This window comes from Toxotes jaculatrix, chromosome 19, assembly GCF_017976425.1.
Source record: "Toxotes jaculatrix isolate fToxJac2 chromosome 19, fToxJac2.pri, whole genome shotgun sequence".
Lineage (NCBI taxonomy): Eukaryota > Metazoa > Chordata > Actinopteri > Toxotidae > Toxotes > Toxotes jaculatrix.
Window position 1 is genome coordinate 18,555,454 of NC_054412.1, and position 26,541 is coordinate 18,581,994.

Genomic DNA, 26,541 nt, shown 5'->3' on the forward strand with positions numbered 1-26,541 from the left:
GTGGGTGGGGGTTTGATCGTGGCTGGCTCCCTGCCACCATCTGCTCCTTGCACTCCCTATCTCTCTCACTGCTTCTCTCCTCGCTCTGCATCATCTCTCTGCCAGTCTGTCCTTAATCACACTCTCTCATGCCCCCCCCCTTTCAGTGGGCTTCAAAAAGGGGCTGCTTCCTCCAGCCAGGGTTTCTTTTTCTTTGTTATTTCCATCCATTACCACAAGTAACAAGTGCCATCCCTCACATCTCCTGTCTTATTTTTCAGCCGTCTGCTGATGTGAAGTCATTGCAGCTCTCCCAGGACACTGAGCGCTGAGCGTAGCCATAAACTGTGATCACAGCATCAAGTCACTGTGGTCAAAATATTACTGTATTTAAACATAACAAGGTATTTCTGCTTTATGAAACAACAGTTAAAGACAGAAAAGACTCTGTGTTTCATAAATATGATCACTACAGCCACAGTCCTCCACTCATGGCCTTTTCGCTGAAAATATATGTATATGTATATATTTGGGAGCAGTTGGTAAATAATGCACTTTTAACCAGTAAACATTTGTGCCACTGTGGAGTGTGGTCACTGTAAATATAGCAGGTCCTACGCAAAACATGTCCAGTCTAACCTTGCTGGGGTTATGAGTCATGTTTTCTTCCCAGAGTGCATCCTTTAACCGTTCTTTGGTCAGCGCCTCATCTGGTCAACATCTGGTGAACGGTGATTGAGAATTTGGTGGAATCTGTCTGTCTTTCTAGCTCTGTCCCATGTTTCCTTCTGCCTTTTTTAAAGTGTTGTCCTGTGTTGATGTGTGTACAGTGACGCAGCTAAAAAAAAAAAAAACCCGTCTGACTAAATGAGGCTTGATTAATGGGCCTGTAATCTGATTATTTTAGGGGGCAGCCCTTTTCTTTTTACGCTAATTTCATAAAATGTCAGGGTCATTTCTGACCCCGGTCTTCATAGTAGATAGCTGCTTCCCTTCCACTGAAGTATTAAGTGGCATCGGGGCTTTTCCACCTTGCTTTGACTGACAGAGAATGAAGAACAGAAGAAGAGGCGGTATGTTCGAACGTGAGATCAGGAGGATTAGTTGAAACCCTGGCCCAGCTCATTGATCTTTATCTCCACAGACTAAACTAAAATCTTGTTGAAAGAACCAGGCTTATTGGGCACATTGACTTTAGGATGATTGACATGTACTCGGTAATAATTAAACAGCTGTTTCAAAGATTATTGATAGATGATATCATCTAGTGAACACTATAATAAGCAATTATGTATTATGAAGATTTACTTTTAGTCGACTTTTGCTAAGATGAACTTGTGGATGTCAGCGGAGCGACAACCTGCAGTCACATTCTGTCGCTTCCATGCTAAATCCAGAGGTGACGGTCACATACGAGATTAGCAGCAACGTCCCACTGACACTGTGTTTTGACTTTTCACACACAAGCTCACACCCACCTGCTAAAACCGCTCACTTGTTTATAGTTTCATATTGCTGTGGTGGCTGTGCGATTACTAATGATATAAGTGTAGCATGTTGGCAGTATTGATCTTAGCCGTAATTGTGCAGCCTTAACAACCGAGCCGTAAAAAAATAAACAGAAAAGACACGATTAAACTCGACAGCTCCACTTTTTTAAATGTATTGATGAGACACGTTTGTTCTTATAGAGATAAAGTGAAAGTGAAGTGTTTTCAGCTGAGAGGGTGAACAGGATCAGAGTGTGTGCCAGTGTGTGTGTGTGTGTGTGACTGACAGGAAGGTTGTGTGTTTAACCTGTGAGGCGTTCCCTCGCCATCCTGTGGGTTTGTGGATCTCCTGTCACTGACATCACTTGCTGGCTATGGGGAAGGTGGAATGCTGTGAACCTGCAGACAAGGTGACGGCACCTGGGGCAGGGTTAGCTCTGAAACATTAGTCTCCAGGACACCCCGTCCTGTACTGTCCTCTGTGTGTGTGTGAGTGTGTTTGGGACAGACCAGGTGTACAGATGGCTGTCAGGATGCGAACACAGACAAGTATACAGCCTATACATCTGTCAACTTGTGCTCACACATGCTCCAACACCGACCCGGTCTGCTGTGGATTACATTCAGATGCAGCGAATTAGCAAACATTCCTCTCACCCTCGCCTTTTAAGGCTTTTAATCACCAAAACAAAACCATAAATACTTTATACATTAGTACAGTAGCTGCCACGGATACTTTAGGAAAAATAAACACACATATTCAAGTAATATTTTCAGCAGATTCATTTAAACCGAAAGGTAGAAAACCGTCATCTGAGCAGCCTAATGTTTCAGAACAGAAATCATATGTTGTGTGTGTGTTTGGTTTGACTTGTGCTGCTCATGTTGTGGCATTAAGGATCTGACACTTTGGATTTCTAGACAATTGCTTTTCCAAATGTTCGTGATATGTCATTTCACGGCAGCATGTTGTTCACTGACACAGGTTAAGGTCTAATTTTCTGGCCAGTTAGTTCTTTGATGTGGACGGGGCTTTGCTGGGAGCAGACCCTTTTTTCTCTGCAGGGTTAGGGTGAAGCAGCTGAGCTCAGCCCTCATTCATTTTATTATTTACACCTGTGCTTTTCCTTCTGTGTGCGTGTCAAAATGGGCGGACATTGCACCGCCTCTCTTATTGCTGCTCGTCCTTCCGGGCAGAGCTGATGCTGTGAAGGACGCTGTGGACGCGGAGAAGGCACCGAGATTGGGCAGCTAAAATCTAGAGGAAAAATGGCAGCGCTGAATTTCTCTCGTGTTTCTCCCAGTAGTTTGGCTGCACAGAGACAGTGTGAAGTACAGTCAGGGGAGAGGTACGCGCTCTGAACGGGGTTTGGCTTGTTAAAGGGATTATTGTTGCTCCCTTGTGGCTGCTAACTCCTTGAACCTTCTGTCAGGTCGCTGCACAGATGCAGCACACACACACACACACACGTTTACATAGTTAGGATAATTAACGTAATTCAAATAAATAACGTTTTTTTTTTATGATAAGCATAGATTTCTGTTGTCACGGTAATAGTTTCTCTGGGGGCATCATAATGCTGGAGCTTTGTGTGTGTGTGTGTGTGTGAGAGGATGAATGGAGCTGTGCTGGCTACTGCTTCATCTAAAGTGCTTTAAAAAAAACTAAAAAACAAAACAAAGTCCAAAGCCCACACACCCACACGTCTCTCATTCTGTACTTCACACATGTAGAAATAGAAAACGGCACGTTGTGGTGTTTTGGAGGTATTTACCGACCTTCATTAGCTCGATTACTGTGCGTGTGTTACAAGCTTAGGGCCGGTTTATGGCTTCTCAGAACTGGCTCTTAAGACGAGCTGTCGAAGTCACATTACAGTTGTTCTGAGCGGCCACAGTGAAAGGAAGAATGGGGAAAAAAAATGGCCGTCACAGAGAGATCAGGGTTGGGGTGGGGGTGGGGGGGGGGGGCAGGGGGGGTTCTGATGGTGTACAACCATCCATCATTCATTTCAGAAGCAGGAGGCAGGAGGAACGTCTGTCAGCCAAGCTGTGATGAGCTGTTCCGCTCTTATTGTTGAAGAAAACACTGTAAACTCCTGCAGGTTTCATCATTACTCATATGGAGAGTTTCGCCCTAAAATAGCCGACACTTCAAACATAAAACGAATGAAATGACGCCTTATTGATCCCTGCTGGGAGGATCTGTTTTAATGGGTTCAGAGTGCAGCAAGAGAAGAGCGCCCCCCCCCCATCGTCCACCCTCCACCCCCCGGCTGAACAATCACCATCTTTTAGCCTTTTGTTAGTTAAAAAAAAGCTGTTAAGTGAATAATTAGTTTCACTCCTCTTTAAATTACCTGCTATTTAGAATTTTAATTGTTACAAAGGTCAGTCCGTGCACGGAAACACGCACACACACATACACACACGCACAAATGCTTCTGTCATTAGAAGTGGTTGTCCCGGCGACGACACAATGCGGCCAAATTGACACCCCTTTTTCAGCCAATTGTAGCCTTGCTAGATGTCGAATGAGCGGAGAGAAGGAGATACGAACTGCAGCTCCAGGAAGACGGACGAAGGCAAAGCACGGCGGAGGGAGGGACGGAGGGAGGGAGGACTGTAAAGAGCAAGTTGTGAAACCACTGAAGTCAGGCCTCATTTGTCCTCCGTAATGAAGCAACCCCCGGACAAACCTCTCCATCTTTGTTCCCGTGGACAATGGCTGTGCAGTGGGAGAGAGAATCATCTGACACATGAACTCCCCGCGGTCAGCTGTGCTCAACAGGCTGGACCAAGGGAGGGAGCAGGGGGGAGGGGGAGGAGGACGGGCCCAGCCCTGACAGAGTTACTTTTCTTTAGCATCAAACGGGAACTATTTTAACTTTGCCTTCATTTTCCAAAACAGGTTGCCGGCCTTAATTTAAAACAAGGTTTATTTAGTATCATATCTGCTATAAATTTTATTATAAAAAAAGGATTAAAACTGCCAGACTTTACTCATTAAATACTTAATTCAGCTGAGTGAGGGGCCAAGGCCTCATGTTCTCTCTTTTAAGGTAATTGCTGCCATGATCTGTCTAATTACTAATTAATTTTATTTAACTGGCAGGATGAAGGTCAGATTCATAGGGAAAAAGCAAGAGTACATTACTCAGAAAGAAAAACAAATGTGGCAAAACAAAGAACAGGCCAAGAAAATGAATTGAACTTAATTAAAGTCAGCATATGAATTGATTAGGCTGAGCAATATTAGAAGAATTGAGTTGCATTTGACTGGAGTTGTAATAGTAGTTTTACTGCTGTGTTGTACAAGCTGTGTTAGGCCAACAGCCATGTTTGATCGTCTGAGTCTGGGTAATGTATTTGTCGATTAGCTTTAGCGTCAGTGTTTCAAGTGTCAAGGGTTTGAAAAGTTTGTGTTCTGATCCCTTCAACTTCAACTGGATCATAAATACAGAGAACGCACAGCACACACAGGAGGAAAAGGCTGAAACTGCAAATGAATATATGTGTGTTGAGCACAAGGAACTAAGATTAATATTCTGTCCAGACACACACAGAGCATGATGACATATCTCATACTCCAAACAAACATGGATACCTGTTACAAATTATCCTGAGGGTTTCTTGGACGGTTCAGTACAAAATTCAACCCAGTCCAGCTGAAATTTATCTCCGAGGGCCACACTTCAAAAATTCATAGAGCTGTAGGACTTTGCATGAATTTAATCGAAGTTTTTTTTTTGAGAAAACCCATGACATGAACTGAGAGGTACACACTGACACACTGCGTTTGTGTCAGTGTGTACTGACCCACACCCACACTTTCATTTACCTTCTGGAGGCTGCAGTAAGTCCTGAACCAGATGGTAATACTTTATTATTAACCGGTGTGCAGTGTAACAGAGTACTGACATGTTTGTACAAATAGACTATAAGCTAGCAAGAGCCATGAGCAGCATCACACACTGAGGTGACTGTGGAGAGGCCGTCTCCCTCGGTTCGTACAGTACTGTGATCCAGCACACATGAGCGGTAATTAGCACAGGATGCAAATACCTTCAATCTAGATGACCTTTCCTTATTTGGTAATGATTTTCTCTTGGCTTAAGGCTCATTTAGCTTAAGACTTATTGTTCTTCTCTCATCCTTCTGACGTCACAGCATCTCAAACACCTTCCTTAAAGGTCCACAGACACACATCCTGTTGTTGTTGTTGTTGTGCAGTAAATATTTTAAACATTCTCGGGACACATGTACACACACACACGAAACCTGAAAATGAGCATTAAATGTCACCTTTAATCGTTTGTTAATCATTTGGACAGTGAAACACCCATCGCAGTATTTTTGAGTCTAAGGTGATGTCCTCTCATATCTCATTTTGTCCAACCAACAGTCCACAAGTGTGTTTTAACAGTTGACAATCACCAGAGTGAGCACAGATGATCCAGGACACAGTGACAGCTATTTGCTGTTTGTGTTTTACTTTAGGTGTGAGGTAAATTCAGGAAGGGTAGGCCTTTATCTATATATATATATAACCACGACTGCATCCCTTATGGTAACTGCAGTTTTTAGCATAAATGAATTCTCTACACGTGCGTGTATGTGTAAGTGGGTCACGAGTAAAAGACAAACAACCTCCACTTTGCAGAGTGAGAGGAAAACTCTGGAACAGCCCATTCTTCCATCCACCAGTTCGCTGGCTTTGATCTAAAAGAAAACCCACACGTTTGGACAGAGCAAACAGAGCGTACAGAGCTGGACAGCCAGCGGGCTGAGTGACCTTTTTTTTTTTTTTTTTTTTTCCTCCCCAGATCCTCTTTCTTGTGGAAGCTTCCCCTCATCTCTAAAACGAGCCACTTATTAAACTCACAGAGGTCTGCGGTGCCACGCTTTCTCCCCTGACAGCCCACGGTCACACAGCTGCTGCTCGAAAGCAGCCTGCTTATCACCTGTTGCCACTTGAGAACACACACGGGCAGTTGTGGATGTATGTTAGCTGTTAGCTCGACTTTTGGCGTTCTAATTACTCTGGACAGGTGCTGTTGTTGTCCTCACCTTTAGATGCGTGAATGTGTCTCTGTCTTCTTTTTTATTTTTGCTGTGCAGGAGGAAACTGGAACTGATTATGTTTCAGCTTTTGCTGTTTTTGAACTTTGTGTGGACATGTCCTTCTTTACTACCTGCGTTTGTGTCAGTGTCTCCTGGGTGTAGGCAGGAGGAGGTCAGACAGTAATCTTCACAGTGGACACTAGTCAGATTATACCAGATTACTGCTCTCTCCACTGGACATAAAAGAGTCCAGCTCTACTGGAGGCCACGGGGCTTGATTGGTTTTTTTAACCTTCGTGCCTGAGCCCAAAATGATTTGTGCTGCTCACATGACAGAGACGTACTTGGATGTTAAGGCGAGTGGACTGTGGAATCACATAGGCTTACTCTGAGACTTAAAAAGAAAGCTCTCGTTTCCCCCTTATTTCATCTGGAAGATAAAGTCCTATTAATGCACGTTATCGGTGTTTACACATGGAAACACATCAGTGCCTGCCTGCTGTTAGTGTTTGTGTACGTGTTTGTGTGTGTGTACACCTGGGCTGTTGGCTTACTGTGTAAAAAGTCAGCAGAAAGCAGGGTTAAGATGACAGTCAGATGGGATTAGAAGGTTGAGACCTGGACTAGACGCGAATCTGTTTTACCACGTCCGGGACAGACAGACGCTTTCTGGCCTGCTTTCCGCCGCACAGCTTCACCTCACTGTGCTTGTATTTTAAGCTATCCCAGCATTCAATACAGGCACCAGCATGTGTTTTTACGCTTCCACCGTCGCTGATATTTGATATTTGAGCTCAGGGGTCAGCTACTGTGCTGCAGCTCTGCAGCTGGTGAGGATTCAGTGTCTTTCTCAGGGACATTTCACCTAAGAATGTCCCATCTATTTATTTATTAATTTTTTAAAAAGTTACTTATGATCAGGGGTCAGCTGATAGCAGCTCCAGACTAATTCTGTTTTATACAGCTGCACTGTGCTCACTTCAGGTACACTGAAAAAGTGAGTTGGCTTTAAATGCCGTGTGTGTTTAACAGGCAGGGAGCGTCTAATAAAAACATGCTGCTGAGTTATGGGAAATGTAGGATCCAGCGTCTTTGGGGTTTGACTCTTATTAGGTGCTTAAATGATCTTCGCCTCTGCTGCTTTGATTTTGATCATTCTTTTTTTTTTGAATTTGTCTCCCACACGTCCCCCAAACTTCATGAAAGAGCAGTTTTAAATCAGCAGAATCGTCTTTTGATGGATCTTATAATTCGACAAGTCAACAAATACCTGTGCATAGTGTAACAGTTGCAATCAGGTGGTGCCCTCACATATTAACTGTAGATACCACAGCCTTGTAAAACAAGTAGCTTTTTATCTGCTTTGATGATACAGTTTAAAATCAGTCTGCAGTGTAAATCCTTCCTGCCTGCTGCTCTTGCACGCTCCTATCCCAACCCTGCAGCCACTTCTTTTTTTGTGTTTGTAATAGGAACCAAATGACCTCAGTTGTTCAAATCTAGTTTGTGTTTTTTTTTTTGGAGATTCTCCACCATGACTGCATCGTATTTGTGCAAATCATACTCCCAGTGTTGCCCTTACTGGTGCTGTATTATCAGTGTAAGGGCTGCATCCACGCACACGTAACCTCAGGCAACAGATGTCACTGGTAGTAAAAACTAGAAGAGGCTTATGTGGCAGCCTGTAATGCCTCTGCCAACCTAATGCCCAATACCCTACCCTGCCAGCCAGCGTGTGTGTGCGCATGTGTGTGGTTGTGTGTGTGTGTGTGTGTTTGGTGTGGGCTGTCTGATGATCCGGTCCAGGCTAGATGCTCTCTGCTTCCTCTCACAGTCACTGCGGGCCCTCCCTGTGTGGGGAGGAGTGCCAGCCATTGAAACATGCTGCCCCTTTGTGTGGATATCTGTGTGTGAATGTGTGTGTGTGTGACGCTGAAACCTGTCTGAGGCACCGAGAGGCCGGTGCGATGAGGCGCTGTGATTTTTGGTGGAAGAGAGCTGACTGTCTGGGTGTAAATGTGTGTGAAGAGTAAAAACAGGTGGCTGCTCTGTTTGTCCATCTGTCCCCTCTTCCACAGCAGCTGTGTCTGTCCTCTCCTCTCTTTCCCCTGCATGTTGTTTCTGCTCAGGTCAGGGGTCACAAACCACGTCGATCCACGGCGGCCATACTTTCCCATAAAACGCTTTTGGTGCCACAGAGCAACAGTAACGGCCTTCATCTGGCTGTTTGCATGTGTCTGCTGGAGGGAGCGGTGTCGCAGCTTTGTGTTTCAGAGGCTGTTCTTTGTGAGGGACGTGAGAGGTTGAGGCCATGTGTAGCTTTAAGTAGAGCTGCAGTGCCAGGTTTTTTTTTATTTTTTTTATAATAACTTTATTTATAGAACACAGTTCAAAACACAGTTCTAAAGCGCTCATCTGTTAGAATGACCTTTGGATTCGTGTTCTCCTCCCTGACCAAGGCCCTTCTTGCCCGGTTCCTCGAGGAAGAGTCCTGCTGGTTCCATTTCACAATCATGAATTAAACAATTCCCTGAATAACTGCTTCAGCTCCACAAGTGTGTTATAATACGCTGCTGAAAATAGTCCCCCAACAAATCCACTATTCACTCCTAAAGAACATTAGTTAAAAGCTACAGTGTCCAGCTGTATTCAAGTGTGTGTGTGAGAGACAGGGACAGAGACAGAGACAGAGAGACCTGGAGCAGTGTCTGTCCTACATCTCATACTGTGTGAGCCAAGTCTGCTCTTATCAGCTCAAGATAAAGAGAAAGGCTTCACTTTGGCTGTTCAGCTTATCTCCCCCCCCCCCCCCCCCCCCCCCCCCTTCTCCTCTCTCTCTGTCTCTTTTTCCTCCCTCTCTCCTTCTGTCTCTCTCTGTTTATCCTCTCTCTTTCTCCATCTCTTCTCATCAAATGGTGAAGGACGACTGATGCCAACAGTTATGTGAATTAGCTTTTTAATGTAAAAATGCAGATCTGTGACAGGCACAGTCACAGTATAGCTAACAGCTCCTTCTTCTCTCTGTGAAAACAGAATCAGGGCTTTAGCTGTCTCCTTCAATCGCTGTCTGATATCAGTTCAACTTTTCAGCTGCACCTCCCTCAGAAAGACCCATGTAAAGCCTCCACCCAGCTTCCCCCTGCTGCTGCTGCTGCAGCTTTTTAACACAGGGAAAGTCCCTGTTATCAGAATGCTAAAAGCTGTTGTTCCACTTCTTTTAGCTTCTGTTATTTTTCCTCATTAAAATGTGTTGGTGCAATGAGCAGCAGCAGGATGCATTATCAGCTCTTTAGCAGATCTTTGACAGAAGCGAGCGCTGTTTGTAAAAAAAAAAAAAAAAAAAAAAAAAAATTATATCAGCTGTTCGGTCTTTCACTTCTCTTCCCCCGTCCCCGTTTTCATTCTCTCTCTTTTCATTCATTTCCATCCCGCTCCTCCATCATCCTCTCCCTCTTCTCACGCCTCACCTCTCAGCCGCTTCTCTCAGTTTTCTCCGTCTTTCTCACGCCCACACTAACAGATGGGTCGTAGCTATTGTTTCACACAGCAAACACGGCCAATTTTGTAGGGCTCTGACAGCAGTTAGGAGTGTGCTTTATATCTGTGTGTGCGTGGACTTATTAGAGACGGAAAGAAATCGACCAACCCTCAGCTCAGAGTTAGCAGTTATCAGTATGCAGGCTCAGCTCTGCCTTAGAGCCTCAGCTCTGGGTATCTGACATACACGATCTCCACCGGAGAATCCAGCACCGCTTACATTGACTGAATGTGAAACACACGGAAACGCACACAGACGCACACGTATACTCAGCTCATGCTTGAAAGTGTGTGGATTCTTAGTAGCACTGTCTGAATATTAACACTAGCTCCCACTGTTCCCTTCTCTGTGGATGGAATGTGAAAATAATAACAACACAGTTAGAGCCACAGCGATTCCCCCGCCGGACACAAAGTGTCCCGGCACCACCACCTCTCTGCGCCTAATTGTTCCCCATGAAATCAAGGTCAGCACCAATGCTGTTACCGTCCTGTTCATTTTCTTTTTTTAGATTTTTTTTTTTTAGATCTAACTATCTATTTATCCCACATGGTAATGAAAGAGTTTGAGCCCTTGATAAGAAAGTGATGAAAGGTGCCATCATTGGTCACCGGCCTATCTAACTATCTGACTCACTCAGAGAGTGGAACCATCGAGGTTGAAGGAAACCAGAGTCCTGGAGGGAATAAATGTTCCGGGGTTGTGTTTTGCTGATTGGCATAATCTGTTCTCTGAATCCAGGCTGTCCAAATATAACAAAATGTACTCGATATACTAAAATATCTTAAAGGCCATTCCAGGAACTTAACGGAAGCAAGTGCAAGAAGTATTTCATGTGCTGTTTTTGTGCTTTTTTTAAAGGCAGTGAGATTCAGTGACTAACAGTTACCATCACTTCATTTACCAAGGTCAGCTTACTGGAAAAAAAAAAGTGAGAAAACACTGTAACAATGGAAATCCAAATGCAAATATAACAACTGTGGAAAAAAAAAAACAATTGTATCAATGGGACTTTTTACAGTGTCAACTTAAAAACTGCTGCGTCAACACACTGATTTAGCGTGAGACCACTTCAGACTCCTCAGTTGTTCCCACTTTTAAGTCTTTGGACCTGAGCTGATTTTCCGAGGTAACATCATCAGCATATCAGCGGACGTCTCAGCATGAAAACTCTCCTGTGACCTCTCTGTTCTGTAGCTGCAATCAAATATTCATGATGAAACCTCGCTGTGTATCTGGAAGGCCGTGACTCATAACTCCTCCTCCTCAGAGGGAAAACAGTGAACCACGACGGAGGCCTGTACTGAATTCAGCCCATAAAACTTGATGCAACCCAAGTCCTGTAGACTCACGTTTCTAAGTCTGCAGGGGAACTTTACGCTGAACCAGCTTGAAGAACGTAACTCTTGGCTTCATTTCTGATTATCAAAGGAAAAAAAAAATAAACATGACCCACAGATTCATGCTTCTCTCGTCAACGAGGCGTTTCCATTCGCAGTAAACTTATTAAACTGCTGTCTTATCATAAGTACACATCCATAAAGCAGCCACCACAAAATAAAATGCCACTTGATTAGTGATTAATTGATTCATTAAAAAAATGTAGCTGTTATCAGTAGTCTGACAGTGCTTGGACACTACAGTATACACAGCTGCTCCTGGTCTCTCCCTCTCCCCCTCCTCCTCCTTCCTCCTCCTCCTCCTCCTCCTCTCTCACCTTCACACACGGAAATGATTTCTCTTCTCTCCTCTCATCCATCTTTTCAGAACGAGTCGTTTGTTTTCACATCACGAACTGTCTAAGGAAACTTTGTCGACACACTTGAGTAAAAGGCTATCGGTCAGAAACGGTTTCATAATACAGGATATGAGCTCGACTCCCGTGAAAATTCTCAGCCACTGAGAAAAATATATAAGGGGAAGGCAGGTGAGAGGAGGGGAGCTGGCAGCTTCATCAGGGCTTCTTGTTTCTTTTGCTGATGCGTCTGCTGAGCTCCTGTTGTCTTTGTGAAATTCCTTGCTGAGTAAAGAGCTCTGGAGAAACACCAGCAGCCCAGACAAAGACCGTGACCACACTTTAACTCTTATCTGCCGTTTGCAGAGACTTAGATACATAAGCAGGGAGGCATACACATATATACACATACTGTATCACTTTAATGAAGCCTCATAATACCGTGCAGAGGGTGAGGGGGGAGGGGTTGGACCAGGTATTGCCACCATGATGCAGGAAAGTGGCTGCAGCACCATCTCAGATTTTATTCAGAGTCTAAAACATTTCTAACCTTGTCTGATCTGACACAGAATGACCCACCATTATTCTCACCAGTGAAACTGCTTTTATTTTGTCAACCAATCACTTATGTAACACTCCTTTCACTCTAATTCCCATACCATAAATAACCCAGTTTATGTACATGCCCTGTTATCAGTCACTGGATACGATGAGGTGACGAACAGTCGACGTTTAAACTGGAGTTTGAACCGCTTTTGACTTTAACCAGTTTGTGTTTTCACTTCAGTTTCAGCAGATTGTGTCGGAGGGATTTGTCAAAAACTTGTGAACCAGCTGATCAGATTTGGGCGCCGGCCCGCATCTGGGATTTGTGCCAAAAGAAGGCGATGAAGTTTTCTTGGTTTTTATCTCATTTTCCCTGAGAGACGAGTCCTTTTTCGAACGGTTCTGTTGCTTAAATGGGAACGCGGCGGTGATTAATGGGATCGGCCTCTGAAAAAAGTAAAAGCTCTCCTTTGAGTGCTTTGATGTGTGGCTAGCTGCTGTATTATGTTTTCGCTAATCACTGCTGTGGCTTTTCCGTGCCGGGCCTCACTGACTCACTGGAATCTGCTGAAGAAGAGGAGGAGGAGGAGGAGAGGAAAAAAAAATAGAAAGACTTTATTTGTTGTCTCATGAATCTTTGTGTGTTAAGTCGATTTTTCCACTGTGGTGGAGTCTCAGTTGTTCTCGCGTCCTGCCACATGGATCGTACACACGTGCTGTATCTTTCCATCGCCTGTCGAGGCTTCGTAAAGGAATGTGCAGCGAGATACGTGCACGCTCCCCAGGTGATTTCTGTGTTTGGTTCGGACTGCGTCAGCTCGGTCTCATCTCATCTGGACCCAATCACGCCACCATAAACCGCAGGAGGCCCAGGGGAATCTTGCTTTTCACCTTTTTTTTTTTTTTTTTTTGTCTCGGGGGTTGATTGCCATGTGGACTGTGTATGACGCAGGGTTTTTTCTTCTCAATTTCTTCTGTTCAGCTCTGAAAAACGCAACAAGATAAGATTCTTCTTCTTCTTCATGGTGCGACTTCAGCTGTGGGGCCTGAGGTTTCTTCACAGAAGGAAAAAATAACTTGTTAATAAAACCGAGAGAGCGTATTCCCTCTGATTAAATTGCGGCGTCTAAATCTTCTGAGCTGCTGCTATAATTAATAATAGTCTTTGTACTGCACTTCTTTCTTTTTTTTTTTTTTTGGTCCAAAAACTTGCAAAGCATGAATGAAATGAAAATTATGAAACAGTCAGCTATTATAAAAGGACTAACAAGATAATTAATGAAGACTTGCACTGCTGACTGCTCGCAGCCTTTAAAAGTGCTGCCAGCTAAAAGCCCGACGTGTAAATTCTGAAACAGCTTCCTCTCCTTTCTGCGGCCTGGTTTTCTCTTCGCCCGTCCACCATCAATCAGCATATTAGCAGTCTTTGTACTCGTCCTCTCGTTTTTTTCTCCCTATCTTTCTTTCTCACCACACCACAGCAGCAGGCTGGATCCAGAGCTCCGTGATCCGACCGCTGTCGTCTCTCTTATTATTAATTATCTAACTTATTAATATCATGGGCTGCCGAGGCCCTAAAAGGTGTCCAGGATACAGACTCAGACCTAATGTGTAATACTGTCCACGTCCCGGCAGGCCTAATTTAACATCTCTGCTTGTTCCTCTGTGCAACACACCGGTAATGAAGAAGTAATGATGGTGTTATTTAGTGTGTACCTGTGAGCTGCTGCAGAGTATTCGTGGAAGCACTGTGAGCATTTTTAGCCGTTCTAAAAATGGTTCGGTTTGCCGGTCTGCCACTTTTGTCTAGACTGAAATATCTCAACAGCTACTGGCTGGATTCCCAGGAAATTTGGTGCAGATACCCACAATTCCCAGTAAAATTCACCTTCATGACTTGTTGTGTTCCCCTGACTTTTCCTCTGGTGCCAGCAGCAGGTCGAATATGTCACTTATCTCGTGAAATATTTAACATCCACTCGATGTGGCACAGATTTTGGTTTCTCCTGCGGCCTTCAGCTTCAGCTTCAGAATTATATCTCGTACAAGACTTTATGACCAAAAACTCTTACAGAGAATTGCCACCTGAATCTCCAGCCCGCCCACCTCCAGCTTTACAGCACTTTCGAGACAGTTTCGGTTCATTGTTTCGATGTCTGACCCACAAGTTTTAGGTCGCTCTCGCCTTTCGACTGCTGCGGGAAACTTTTCTCTGAGAAAAGACGAGGTGGGGAACATGGTGGAGCATTTAGCAGCTTAATAAATAAATAAATCTTTCTGACGTACAGTTTTATGCAAATGTTTGGCCACTCTTTGGGCAAACATTTGCATTTTGAAGTGATAAGAAGTAACTACCCCTGCAGCACACAGAAATTAAAATCAAGCCTTTCCTCAAATTTTAATGTTTCTGTCAGTTTTTTTTTCATTAACTTAAAAAATAGAAAAAAAATAAACAGTTGTGGTATAGACAAAAGTTTTGACACCCTCCTGATTCAGTACTCGGTGACCTCCTCTTTGGCAGGTATCGCAGCCTGCACACATTTTTGTAACCAGCTAAGTTTCTGTATCCAGGATCATTGTCCTGTTGTAGAAACCTGCGTCTCTTTAGTTTCCACCTTCTTGACTGACTTCATGACATTGGTATCCAGAATTTTCTGCTGTTTCGTGAAATCCAATCTTCCCTGTATCCGTGCAGTGTTTCCTGTGCCGCTGGCTGCTACACAACCCTGAAGCATCTCTATCCCCAATCCTAACAGTTGGCGAGGTGCTCCTTTCATCAAATGCTGCTCTTTTTAGCTTTGTTTGTCCACATGACGTCTCCAAAATGACAGTGGCTTACCCAGGTGTTGCTTTGCATTACTTTTCTGACTTTAGTTCACAGGTTTCCTTCTGGTGGACTCTTTCATGTGTGCAGTTAGCCTCATTCATTCATGGCTGTTGAGTGTTCCCACAGAGTTTATTCAGGTGTGAACTGTCATCAGCCGACAGTTCCTAATGACAATCCTTGATCTGAATCACAAGTCTTAAACCAATTCATGTCTAATGAGTTTATTAGGTCCTGCATGTTTTACAACTTTTGCACGTCACTTTTTTTTTTTTTCAAAATTTTAAGTTCATGAATTAAAAAGTGAGTTTGTTCAAATAGGTAAATTTGTCGGGGGTGGCCAGACCCTGTGACTACATCTACTACTTCACTACGACTGCTTAAGATCAAAAACACTTTGGACAGTTTGCTTTTCTTGACAATTTCTTGAAACATTATGGCCTCACAGAGCCAGTAGCATGGCTGTACACTCTTAGTCTTGTTACACAGTTGTTGCCACTAACACTCCCTCAGAGAAAACAAGGGGGATGGTGAAGTACCTCGTAGGTGTTGGCATAGCAACCGGTTCTACTTCTTATAATATTAGGGGAAATCATAAGAGTAGTTAGAATGTATGTTAGACCAGTTTCAGGTTTCAGATCGCTAAAGGAGCCTATGGTGTCTCTGTGATTATAAAATGCATCACACACAGTCTCTACTTTAAATGAGCGCGTCCACTTTTTACTGTGAAGCTTTCACTTTTATGTTTAGACTTTCTGTAGCTCATTGTCCTGCATGCCTGCAGATACCATCAGCCTGCAGAGCCGTGTCATGGCAGTGGAAGATTGGCAGGAGTCTGTATAACAAAACACAGACGGCACACACACACACACACACACGCACACACACTCGCAAGCCCAGGAAACGCTCCCTCAAAGTCCTAAATAAAACACCCACACACTCACAAACAGACCCCTGTGTGAGTGGAATTCCACAGGCTCAGCACAAACCGGCTGCAGAGGAGGCAGAGACCGAGTAGAAAAGGCCTCTACAGAACCCTTTTTTTACAAACATCTCCCCTCTTGTAACAGGACCAAGAAGCAAGTCAGTGGAAAACTGGACACTTATTTTGTTAAAGGATGCTTGAGGCGAGATTTTAAAAGCTGCGCGTGAGAGTAAACATAAGCACGACCCTGTCCTCCTCCGGGTGAACCTGAGAGACGCTCAGCAAACTCGTGTTTTTATGAGAAATATGGCACGGCTGCCCCCATTTGACCCCCCCCTCCACATGACACATTCATTTGATCCATTGTTTATAGAAAACGTTTTATTTTTTTTATTGGAGCTTTAATGTTGATAGAAAAGAAGGAATTTGCTGGCGAGGACATTTGAGTCCCGCGTATGACTCGATTAAAAAGGAGGCAGAAATAGTGAGTTTGCAGAACTTGTTCCTCCTTAAAATGTCACGGTCCTTGAGCAAGGCACTAAACCAGCAGCTGGTCAGTGGCAGTGACAGTAAGAGGACTAGTTGTACTGAAGCACACGGCTACCACAAATATAACCGTCTGTGACTAAAACATGTAATTTGCCGGGGGGCTTGTGAAAAAAAAAAAAGCCTGTGCGTAGATAATAAAAGGCTGAAGAAACAGAGCGAGGGCTTTGAGACATTTCTGACTCCTGACTCAGTGTTTGATTACGCTCATTATGCTCCAAACACTCATCGTTTCACCAAAATACAGCTAAACACGCCGCTCTCGTGTTGCATCACCCTCCAAAGCTCTGTGAGAAGCAGTGGATTTAACTATATTTGGGCAAAACTATAAGTATTTGGAACGTACTGAGCATATGGTTTGGCAGCAGAGAAGTGGATTATACTGCTGGAGCGGTTTGTTTCTATGGACATGGGATACTTGTCTTCTTGTTTCCACTGGAATCCATCGTAACAGACATGAACTCAGCCTGACCACAGCCGGTTCATCTGTGAAGGATATTACATGTGTGCATTACATGCCTTACAGTGTTTTTTACAGCTACGTTTCAAGCCTGCAGGGGTGGGTTTCCAGGTATCACTTAAAGGAGCAGGCTAAATGAGTAGAGAAGGCAACACAGCCTCAGAGGTGGTGCAGCTGAGTTGGGGTTGTAATGTTTTTTAGAATGAGATGTAAAGTGTAACCTGTGTATTTTTCGTTGTCTTGCCACATCTTTCATCTGAGGAGAAGCAGGCTTTTATAATGATGTTTCAAGTTTTAACTTTTAGTTTTTACTGGGCTGTTATTTTTTTTTGAATGAGGGTTTATCAAGTCATAAGTTTACTGAAGTCACAGTAATGACTCTGAGCCAAAGCCACTTTGTTCAGTGTTCAGCCTGCCTCTGCCTCCACTCAGTCCATCTCATCTCTGCCTTAGATTCTGCGTCCTTTTACCTCCTCCTCCTCTTCATACACTGAACTCTTCCATCCCCAGTTTTATTCTCCTCCACTTCAGTCAGGACTCCCCCCGGCTGAGGCAGGCTCGGCCTCCTGCGGGGCGCTCTGCCAGGATCCGCTCCAGGCCCGAACCACGCAGTTTGTGGAGTTTGTGCGAAAACAACTCAATGAAATAATTAAGCATCTCGTTCAGGGATAACAACGCTTCTGAATTTCAAATTGATTACCGTTCTCATTGTGGACGGGAAATTCTTACAAGACGTTGAGTCTCCTTCTGTCTGCCTTTGACCCTCTCGCAGTCTTTTTGCGTCCACATGTAACCACACTGTAGTTTGATAGATGGGATTCTTGGTGCTTGTTGTAGCAACAGAGCATCGCTACCAAACACAGCCGATGCTTGCTGGTCATATTTTAGCCAAGTCAGCAGCATGATTCAGGCTGATCTGTGTTTTTATGTTTTTTATAAAAACACTTACCCACACACACACGCACACACAAGCACACACAAACACACACACACATATGGCTGTATGGTAAGTCTTGTTCAGCAGGTTTAACTAGTCAGGCAGTGATATGTGAGGCTCCGGCTTGGGAGCAGTACATTCTCAGCAGAAGTGTTTGCATTAGTGTGTGTGAAATGACTCGGGAACCGTGTTGTTACCTGAGTTGTGTTGTAATGATAAATCAGATAATCAGGACAAATGGGCACGAACAGGTTAACAGAGCTCAGCATTGGCTCAGCAATATTTATTAATGTCGAACTATGCATTTCAAGATTAGTGGAAAAGGAAGTTTGTTTGAACAAAGTATTGAGTCATATGTACACACACACACACACACACACACACACACACACACACACACACACACATACACAAACACACACACACACACTCACTGGTTTAAATGGAAAAACCTAGAATAATCTTTTCATCACTGTGTGTAGCTCATACACAACAATGTGCTCACACACACACACATTCACGGGCTGCTCCTCGTCTCCCTAATCCTGTCAGTCCATTGGGCCGTTCCTCTCCAATGGAATGAAAAGCACATCGCCATAGAGACCACATCAATGCACGAGAGGTGAGCCGAGGAGATGAGAGGAGAGAGAGAGTGAATGAAGGAGAGCGAGAGAGAGGGGGACAGAGCAGAGTGGAAAAAGAGGAGATACTGAAGGAGGAGTGGAGCAAAAGAATGGGCTGGAGGAATAACTTTATAGAAAATAAGGTAATAAATCAAAAACATAAATCTGAAACAAGATAAATGATTAAAACAGTTCCAGCAAATACCATCAGTTTGGAAATAAAGCCTTAAGATAAAAGTGACTCTGAAGAAGAGATTTAAGAGAGGATACTGGCAGTGAGCTTCACAGCTGAGGGCTCAGACAGCACAGGCCCTCAGTCACCTTCAGTGAGAGGTCAAGGTTTTGGAAACCTTAGTAGGGCTGAGCTAGAGGATGTTAAGCAGCGATTCAAGGCTTTAAAAACACACCGTAAAATCTTAAAATCAATTCTAAAACTCACAGGTAACCAGCAAAGGGCAGGGAGGACTAGTTAACAGCCGGGCGGCAGCGTTGTGTGTCAGCTGTAGTCTTTGGATGTTCCACCTGCTCATACCAGGATAAAAGACAAAGACTGTAGTCCAGTCTGCAGGAGATAAAAACATGGCTAACCTTACATAGGAGCTAATATAGGACATAACTTAGAATAACAACACCTGGATTACAAGGCTCTTTTTTTATTATTATTGGATAAAATGCCCAGAGTAGATAAGAGATTGTTAATGCTGCTAGTGCTGGGATCAGGTGGTGTGCTTAGGAAAATTATTGGGCATCCAGTCCTTCACCAAGGCAGGACATACAGCTGCATATCATCTGCATAGCAGTAGAAATCAGTGTTATGTCTATGCATGATCTGCCGCAAGGGGTACCGAGAATAGAGCCATGTGGCATCCCACAAAATAGTGGAGCATAGTCCAGCAACATAGTCCGTCCAAATAATAACAACTACTGCCAGCTCAGCCATGTAGCAACGTCCTCCATCATCACAACAGTGAATGTGAAACAACTCTGCACTGAACAGTTTGAATATCATATATATATATATATATATATATTCATTAAAAACCCGTATCCTGTATTTATATTGTGAACACATCATCAAACCAGTTTGTAAAGTTACTGCTCAGACACTGAAAGCACAATTCAATATGAATTCATGATGTAATATATCAGGCTACGGTGAGAATGTCTTGTAATTTGTAGATATTATTCAGTGACTATAAATCAATCTGTTTGTGCTGGTATAAAACTGCAGTGAGGTAGTATCAGATCAGTCCAACGAGCTGCAGCAGCCAATCACTGACAGTTTTTTTTAATAAAGGGGCGTATCGGTCTGATCCTTCAGCGAAGGACACTCATGTCTTCTCCAGGCAGCCTCCTCGCTCCTCCTTGCGGTAATCAGGGAATTGATGGCTGACGGGAACGATTTCCTGGTCACCCAAGGTAAATTTTCATTGATCCAGCGGGCTTCAAATCAATCCTGTACTTGAGTGCGGTCAGGCTATATACAGAGCACTGAGCAGTAATTCGGAGATGAGAAGACTGATATATCGTCACCTCACATGCGTTTTGAAGGTCTTTGCTTTTCGACTCTGTTCTGTTCAGGTGTTCCAGTAAACCATGTTAGTGTGACAGTGAGTCAGCAAGAACGCAGGACCCTGAAACAGAAGCAGCTGGATTCAGCCCTCATTCCTTTGATTATGTACACCTGTGCTTTTCCTACTGTGACATGTCAAAATGTCTTTGGGTGAAAAAGGCCTACAGGTCAGCTCTGTTCACCTGAGTGGAAATTTTGGAATGGAAATTTTATGATGACTATATTTTTAACTCCAATTGTGAAATACGGGACACGACTAATTCAGCTTTTGACAAATGTTTGAAACCAGGATGCTTCTCAAAGCTTTCTTTTGGCACCCTGATGGGAATGCTTTAATTTAGGTTAACATTTCCGACTGTGGCTCACACTTTACTTAGGTTTGGCTGAAACTTGGAGGGATAATTTTTTTTTTCTTAATGGCGTCATTTGTTTGGGATGACACGTTTCCTTCTTTGGTAACAGATGGCAACATCTGTTTCACAATGACTAAACCTTGTATTGGTAGAGTCTTAACAATCCTGCATATAATCCAGGCTGATGACGTTTGCAGGTCTGAATATCTATTTTTGGACAGGGCAGAGAGGCAGTCTTCGGGGGGGGGGGGGGGTGGCTGCCTTCCCCAGTGACCCCCTAACTGAAGGCCTCCCCACCCAGCTGTTCCACTTTTAACCCTGGCACCAATGAGGTCAGTGAGTGTGGGTGTATGTATGTAGAGGGAGGGGGGGGGGGGGTACTTCCAGCAGGCCTTGCGGGTGGGTGGGTGCCTCCCCACTGTCACTGTCCGTCTTAACGCCGGTTTACTTTCCCCCCCTCTGAAGTCAGACAGCCAGTCCTGCAGCCAGTCAAGCAGCTGCTCAGTCTGTGGAGAAAGTGGACACTTGAAGAATTAGGCCAAACGCTTCCCAACAGCAGATTTTCTTTGAGGTGGAGGTGCCGGATTCACCCGTTACGGATGCCAAGATGACTCGTGACTCGTAAGTTTCAGAGGGTAGTTGACAAGCGGTGGAGCTGCTGTAGGATTTAGCGGTCAAGAAACTGCTGTAGTTACATATCAAATAGAAGGAGACTTAATCAGCTGTATTAAACGTGTCAGTATCCTTACTTTCAGTATAATCACCTATAAATCACCTATAAAGCAGGTGTAGCATTTACAGTACGAGCTCTGAGGGATCTTAGAAGCCAGTTTATGATAGAGGATTAGCCCGGTCTTTGAGTGTGTCTGCCTGCCTTTCTACCCGTCTATCCACACTCTAGTTCAGCTGTTCAACCCCAAACGTTCAACCCAAGATGACAAACTAGCTTTAGCTTTTAGCACCATCCACTTATTCATTTATTATTTGGAGCTCCTGTCTAAAAAAAAAAAAAAAAGCGTCTCTCACCAGCTTTTGTATTTATAGAACTGCAGTGGCTGTTAAACTCCTGCGGGTCCAATCAAAGGGAGTTTCTCGCTCAGTTGCAGGATGGGATTCGTCTCTCCGTGAGGTGGTGGGGCGCCTCTGCTTCTGCCTCTGGTGCTGCGGTTTTATTTCCTGAAGGACCTGCAGTGAAGAAACGTGTATAAAGCTCTTTGCAGACTTGCTCCCTTTGGGTTATTATGATCGTTCATGTTTGTGGGTGGGGGGGGGTTTATGCCCCTCTGCAGTTTGCAAATTCAGCATCTGTTGTGTTGTATCAGTGCAAACACTGAGGAGAAGATGGTGCTGATTTGTTGCCCTTGAATCTATTTGTTAGGTGCTTTTTCTTGCTTCAGACCATGTAGACAAACACTTCTGTGTCATTTTATATGATCTGCAAATGATTTCCAAAGTGTAGAAGCGTGTCTCAGTGAAGCGGAATCATGTGATTTATGTTTTAGGTCAGTGATATGTTCCCTCCATCACGAGGCTGCAGTGTTGACTTAGCATCTATCTGCATGTCACCTTTTTTTGCCTGTCTTGTCGCCAGCGGGGCGAGTTCAACCCAGCAACAATGACATCATTGTCCAGACTGGACAACAAAAGCAACGCAGGTCAAATAACAGCAAGTCAGAGTTGTGTTCCCGTCCCACAGAGCTGCTGTCTGTGGGCTCTGTGGCTTTGAATGAGCGATGTAGTCGGATATTTAAAGTAAACTGTATGTGTTTAGTTGACATTAGTCGCTCAGTAGCATGTTTTAGTGAGCCACTTAAATGGAACTATCACTCATCTTGACCTTTTCCCGTCTATTGTGAAAACAAACAACAAAGTGACGGCAAAGACGACAAGCACATTCCAAACAGAGCCAGCCAGCGAGGACTGATAGCAGTTCCAATATTAATTATACAGTATATACATTTTTTAAGGCCTCTCATATTTCTGTTGTGTTTCTCTTCCAGTCATGTTCAGTTGTAGACACACCCACAGCAGATGGTCTGTGCCCAGAAACACTCTGAACATCAATAGAAGCTGAACCGAATCCACTTGAGTCTCTTATCAAAGCCATTCTGGTTCAGGTTTCAACATTTCTAACTGATATTCTAAGTGATGTTATAACATTTGTAACTAAAACTTAAAGATTCAGTTGAGATCTGTACCTTTGGTTGGCTGAGGAGGCAGAGAGCCTGCTGCCGTGAGCGGCAGTCTGAATCTTTACTACCTGTGGACACCTGAGTATGAGACAAGCAAGCTGTTTGCTGTGAATACTGGAGGTCCTGATCGGTCCTGATCGGTCCTGATTGGTCCTGATTGGTCCTGATTGGTCCTGATCGGTCCTGATTGGTCCTGATCGAGAACTGTTGAACTGATTAGCTTAAATTTGTCAGTTCTCAGAATCTGAAAGTTTCACTTGCAGACTCAGAGAACTGAAACTGCTGTGACTCAGTCTGATTGTTTCATTACAGAGGACTCGAGGCTCTGTTGGATTGGTTGGTGTAGAAAAAAACACAGTGCTGCTTCAGACAGTAGATGATTCCGTTTTCACCTTCTGTCGAGTAATTTATGGCTTTAACATTAACATGTTACAGCTGATATTATCGTCAACTGTCAGCATCAGCTAAAGATGAGAAGCCTGGTACTGTGCTGAGTGCTGAGTGTTGCCTCAGAGCTGAGCCAATCCAGGCATTTTATTAACCTGGAACCAGGTTCAAACCTGAGGCTAATGTTAGTTCATTGTTCATGACAAACGGTACATTACAAAATATATTTCCTCAGCTGGGACTGTATCTTACTAACCTAGTCATATACTTCACTTTGCCAACTCTGTGTTGAGTGAATCACCTGCGACGCTGACACACCTGCTGACATGATGCCATGATGCCACCACCGGCAGGTGAGGTCTTGTTGTTTTTTCGGGTTCTGGTTTTCTTGGCAAAGGAATAGCTTGTCATATTAGAACAAAGGAAACACTTCTTTGAATACCTGTTTGAGTCTGGATGGAAACAAGATTCCAGGCTGCATTCTTCATTAATAAAGAAGAATGCAGCACAGCACAATCTATACCATCTGTGTCGCCACTTTAACTGTTTTGCAGACGTGGAGGTTTGATTTCAGGGTCAAGATTTGGACGAGAAATGAAAAAATAAAAAATAAATAAAGATATGACTTAAAAAAAATGCTAGAGCAGCACATCAGTTTCTGATGAACACTATCTGTTCCAGGTCTTTGTCTTTGTTTTGCTCTCTCATGTAAAATGATCCATTAGCATTTCAGTGGACCTGAAAACATCCTGTGGGAGTTAAAGGACAAAGGCTGCTCTCTCTACTGTATTCTGCTCAATTCTGCCATTTAAGCAGTAATTGGATGCTCTCTGTTTATTGGAAGGTAGCGTTCACACACCCTGTGTGTGTGTTTTTGTGTGAACCATATCATGTATTGCCAAGACGCCTTTGTTGAGAATTAGATGCACCTCTGTCATCACAGTAGCAGCACTGTCTTATGGACACACCAGCCCGGCAGTCCTGGTGCACCTGTCTGCCATTTGATATGGAACTTATTAGCTATTCATGTCCCCTGACACTCGGACACGTCAGTGTTTCAGCAGGAGGGTGTGTTGAGGGGGTCGGGCAGTTTTTTTGTAGTTACCATGAAGCTGTTCACTGTCCGCTCAAGGACGCTTTGACAGCCGTGGATGGTTTGTGACCTTGCTGTCACCAGATCATCTCTGTCTTATTTTGTCCCCCAGCGTTTGTCTGTGTCAACACGGGGAGCATCCAGTCACCTGGAGACATTTGGGTAAAGCGGTATCAATGATTGATGAGCCTTTGGCAGCTTCTCTTTCTGTTATGATCAGGGCCAGTTTTTTTTTAGGTTTCCAGTACCGCACAGCGTCCTCCCTGTCCTTATGTCTTCTTTTATTCTTCTCTCTCTCTCTCTCTCTTCTCTCTGCCTTTCCTCAGCTCTCCCTCCGTTCATCTGTTTGTTGTGTCGCTGTTTTGCTGAGCTGCGTTTCGTGCCTCACTCGTCTGCCTCCTCATCATGTCTTTCTCCACTGTTGTCCCTGCCTGTTCTACAGTCACCCTGGGAAACAGCCTGGCTCCAAAACAATGCGTCTTGTACTTTGCTCACTTTGCCTACAAATAAGTCAGTCTATCTTAGACTGACTGTAACAGGGTCAGTAACCACTGCAGCAGCATTTGAGGAGAATTATTCCTTTGATTCAAAACCATAGTAATGGATACTGTATTAAAAAGCCAAGTCTCTGCTTTAATTTGAGTATGTTTACATCAATATGAAAAGAACTGTGTGGGAGACATAGCCCTGTTAACACACAGTGCCCTTTGTTACTTTAGCTGTATGTTCAGGGTGGTTGTTCTGCTGAATGTTGTCCGGAGGTTTGATGTGTTTGGCTGAGTGAGTGTGAGCACAGAGTGCTGCTGTTTACCTCTGCTTTCAGCCTGGTGCTTCAGTCAGCAGTGAAATGCCAGCGTGCCAGTCCCATTGGCAACAGGACCGACACAGTGATACTTTCCTCTGCCCTCTCATCATTTTGATAGAGGTGATTTTTTTTGTTTCATCAGCAGGGCCAGATAAAAAAAAAATTATTGCAATTTATATTTGAATGATTAAGTGGTTGAGCCAGGGCTGCAGGGAGTGTTAAATATCTACATTTTGAGTTATTAAAGCTGCTGGTTATTTTTATTTTCTGCTTATTGAAAGTAAAAAAAAAAAAAAATGAACGTAGATGATTACTGCCTGTGTTTGCCGCCTTGAGTCACAACCGTCCTGTAAACTGTGACGTGAATAATTACAGTCCTTGCTGGCCTGCCACAGTTTACTGAGCTGCTGTGAGTCAGGGTGGTTAGCTGACTGTGAATTACTGAGCAGACTGTCAGTTTCTGTCCTGTCTGTGCTCACAGTGATGCTTAAAGCTGATGTCTGTCCTTAGCTGAAGCATCAGCTGCTGTCGGCCGGTGTACAAGATTTATTTATTTATTTTTTTAAAATATGCATAATCATGACGTCCTTGCAAGTGGGTTTTATTATTCAACCGTAAACCTAAAAAATACAGGTGTATCATATTTTACTTGTTTTGAATTTACCAGGGAAAATAAATCATTGGTTTTATAAGCAGGACATGTGTTTACAGATTAAACTTATAATGTGCACGTTGCCCATTTTTTGCATCCAAGGAAACAACAATGCTGCTGTATGCAACACTGGTGTTTATCCGATGTGACATCTGTGACTGGAATTGGAAGGTCAGTGCTGAAATCCAGCTCCGTTCATCACTCCCTATACGACTTTGTTCCAGATCTCTCCTGGTTTCTTTCTGAATGTTCTTGTGAACTGGACCTTGGCCCTTCCTGGTCTTGAGACTTACCAGTGGTGGTTTTGCATGTTATCGTGAATCCTCTGAGGTTACGGTCGCAATGTCCTCTCTTGGGCGTCGACAAGGAAACATGTCCACCTACGTCCTGGAGAGGATCCTGGACTTGCTGTGCAGTCATAAAGGGGGGTTTTCTCTCACCATGCAAATGATTTTCCGGTCACCCACAAGACTTGTGCTCCTCGGTCTTTTCTCTGTATTTTGCCTATTTCCTTTGCGTACCTGATTGTTTAGAATGTATCCAGCTGTTACTGTTTCTGAAAACCAACTAGCTTTTACTGCTCTTTGATAGATTTTTTTTTTTTTTTTTTTGCTTTTTTGAACTCCTCATCTCGACTGACAGCTCCCCCTCAATCTAAAAGGCAAATCTCAACTCTGTCAACTCTGAGCCGTGTGTGAGCTCCTTTGTGCGTGGACTCTGAAATGCCACACAGCTGTGCAAGAAACATATAGCAGCCAAGTGGGAAAGAAATACGGTAACAGAGAATGTCATGTTGGAAGACAGACAATCCTAAAAATG

At 43.9% G+C, this 26,541-nt stretch overlaps 1 protein-coding gene across 4 annotated transcripts in view; it reads left to right on the forward strand.

Moving 5' to 3' along the window:
- enah (ENAH actin regulator) overlaps positions 1 to 26,541 on the forward strand; it is a 101,037-nt gene that overhangs the window by 4,257 nt on the left and 70,239 nt on the right. For 3 of the 4 annotated variants that reach the window (XM_041064307.1, XM_041064309.1, XM_041064310.1), the window contains exon 1: positions 21,078 to 21,214. The exons of the other annotated variant lie outside the window; for it this stretch is intronic. In XM_041064307.1, coding sequence (XP_040920241.1) covers positions 21,201 to 21,214 — 14 coding nt within the window. In that variant the 5' untranslated portion in view covers positions 21,078 to 21,200. Of the gene's footprint in view, positions 1 to 21,077; positions 21,215 to 26,541 lie in introns of those variants that run through there. 4 annotated transcript variants of the gene reach the window in all.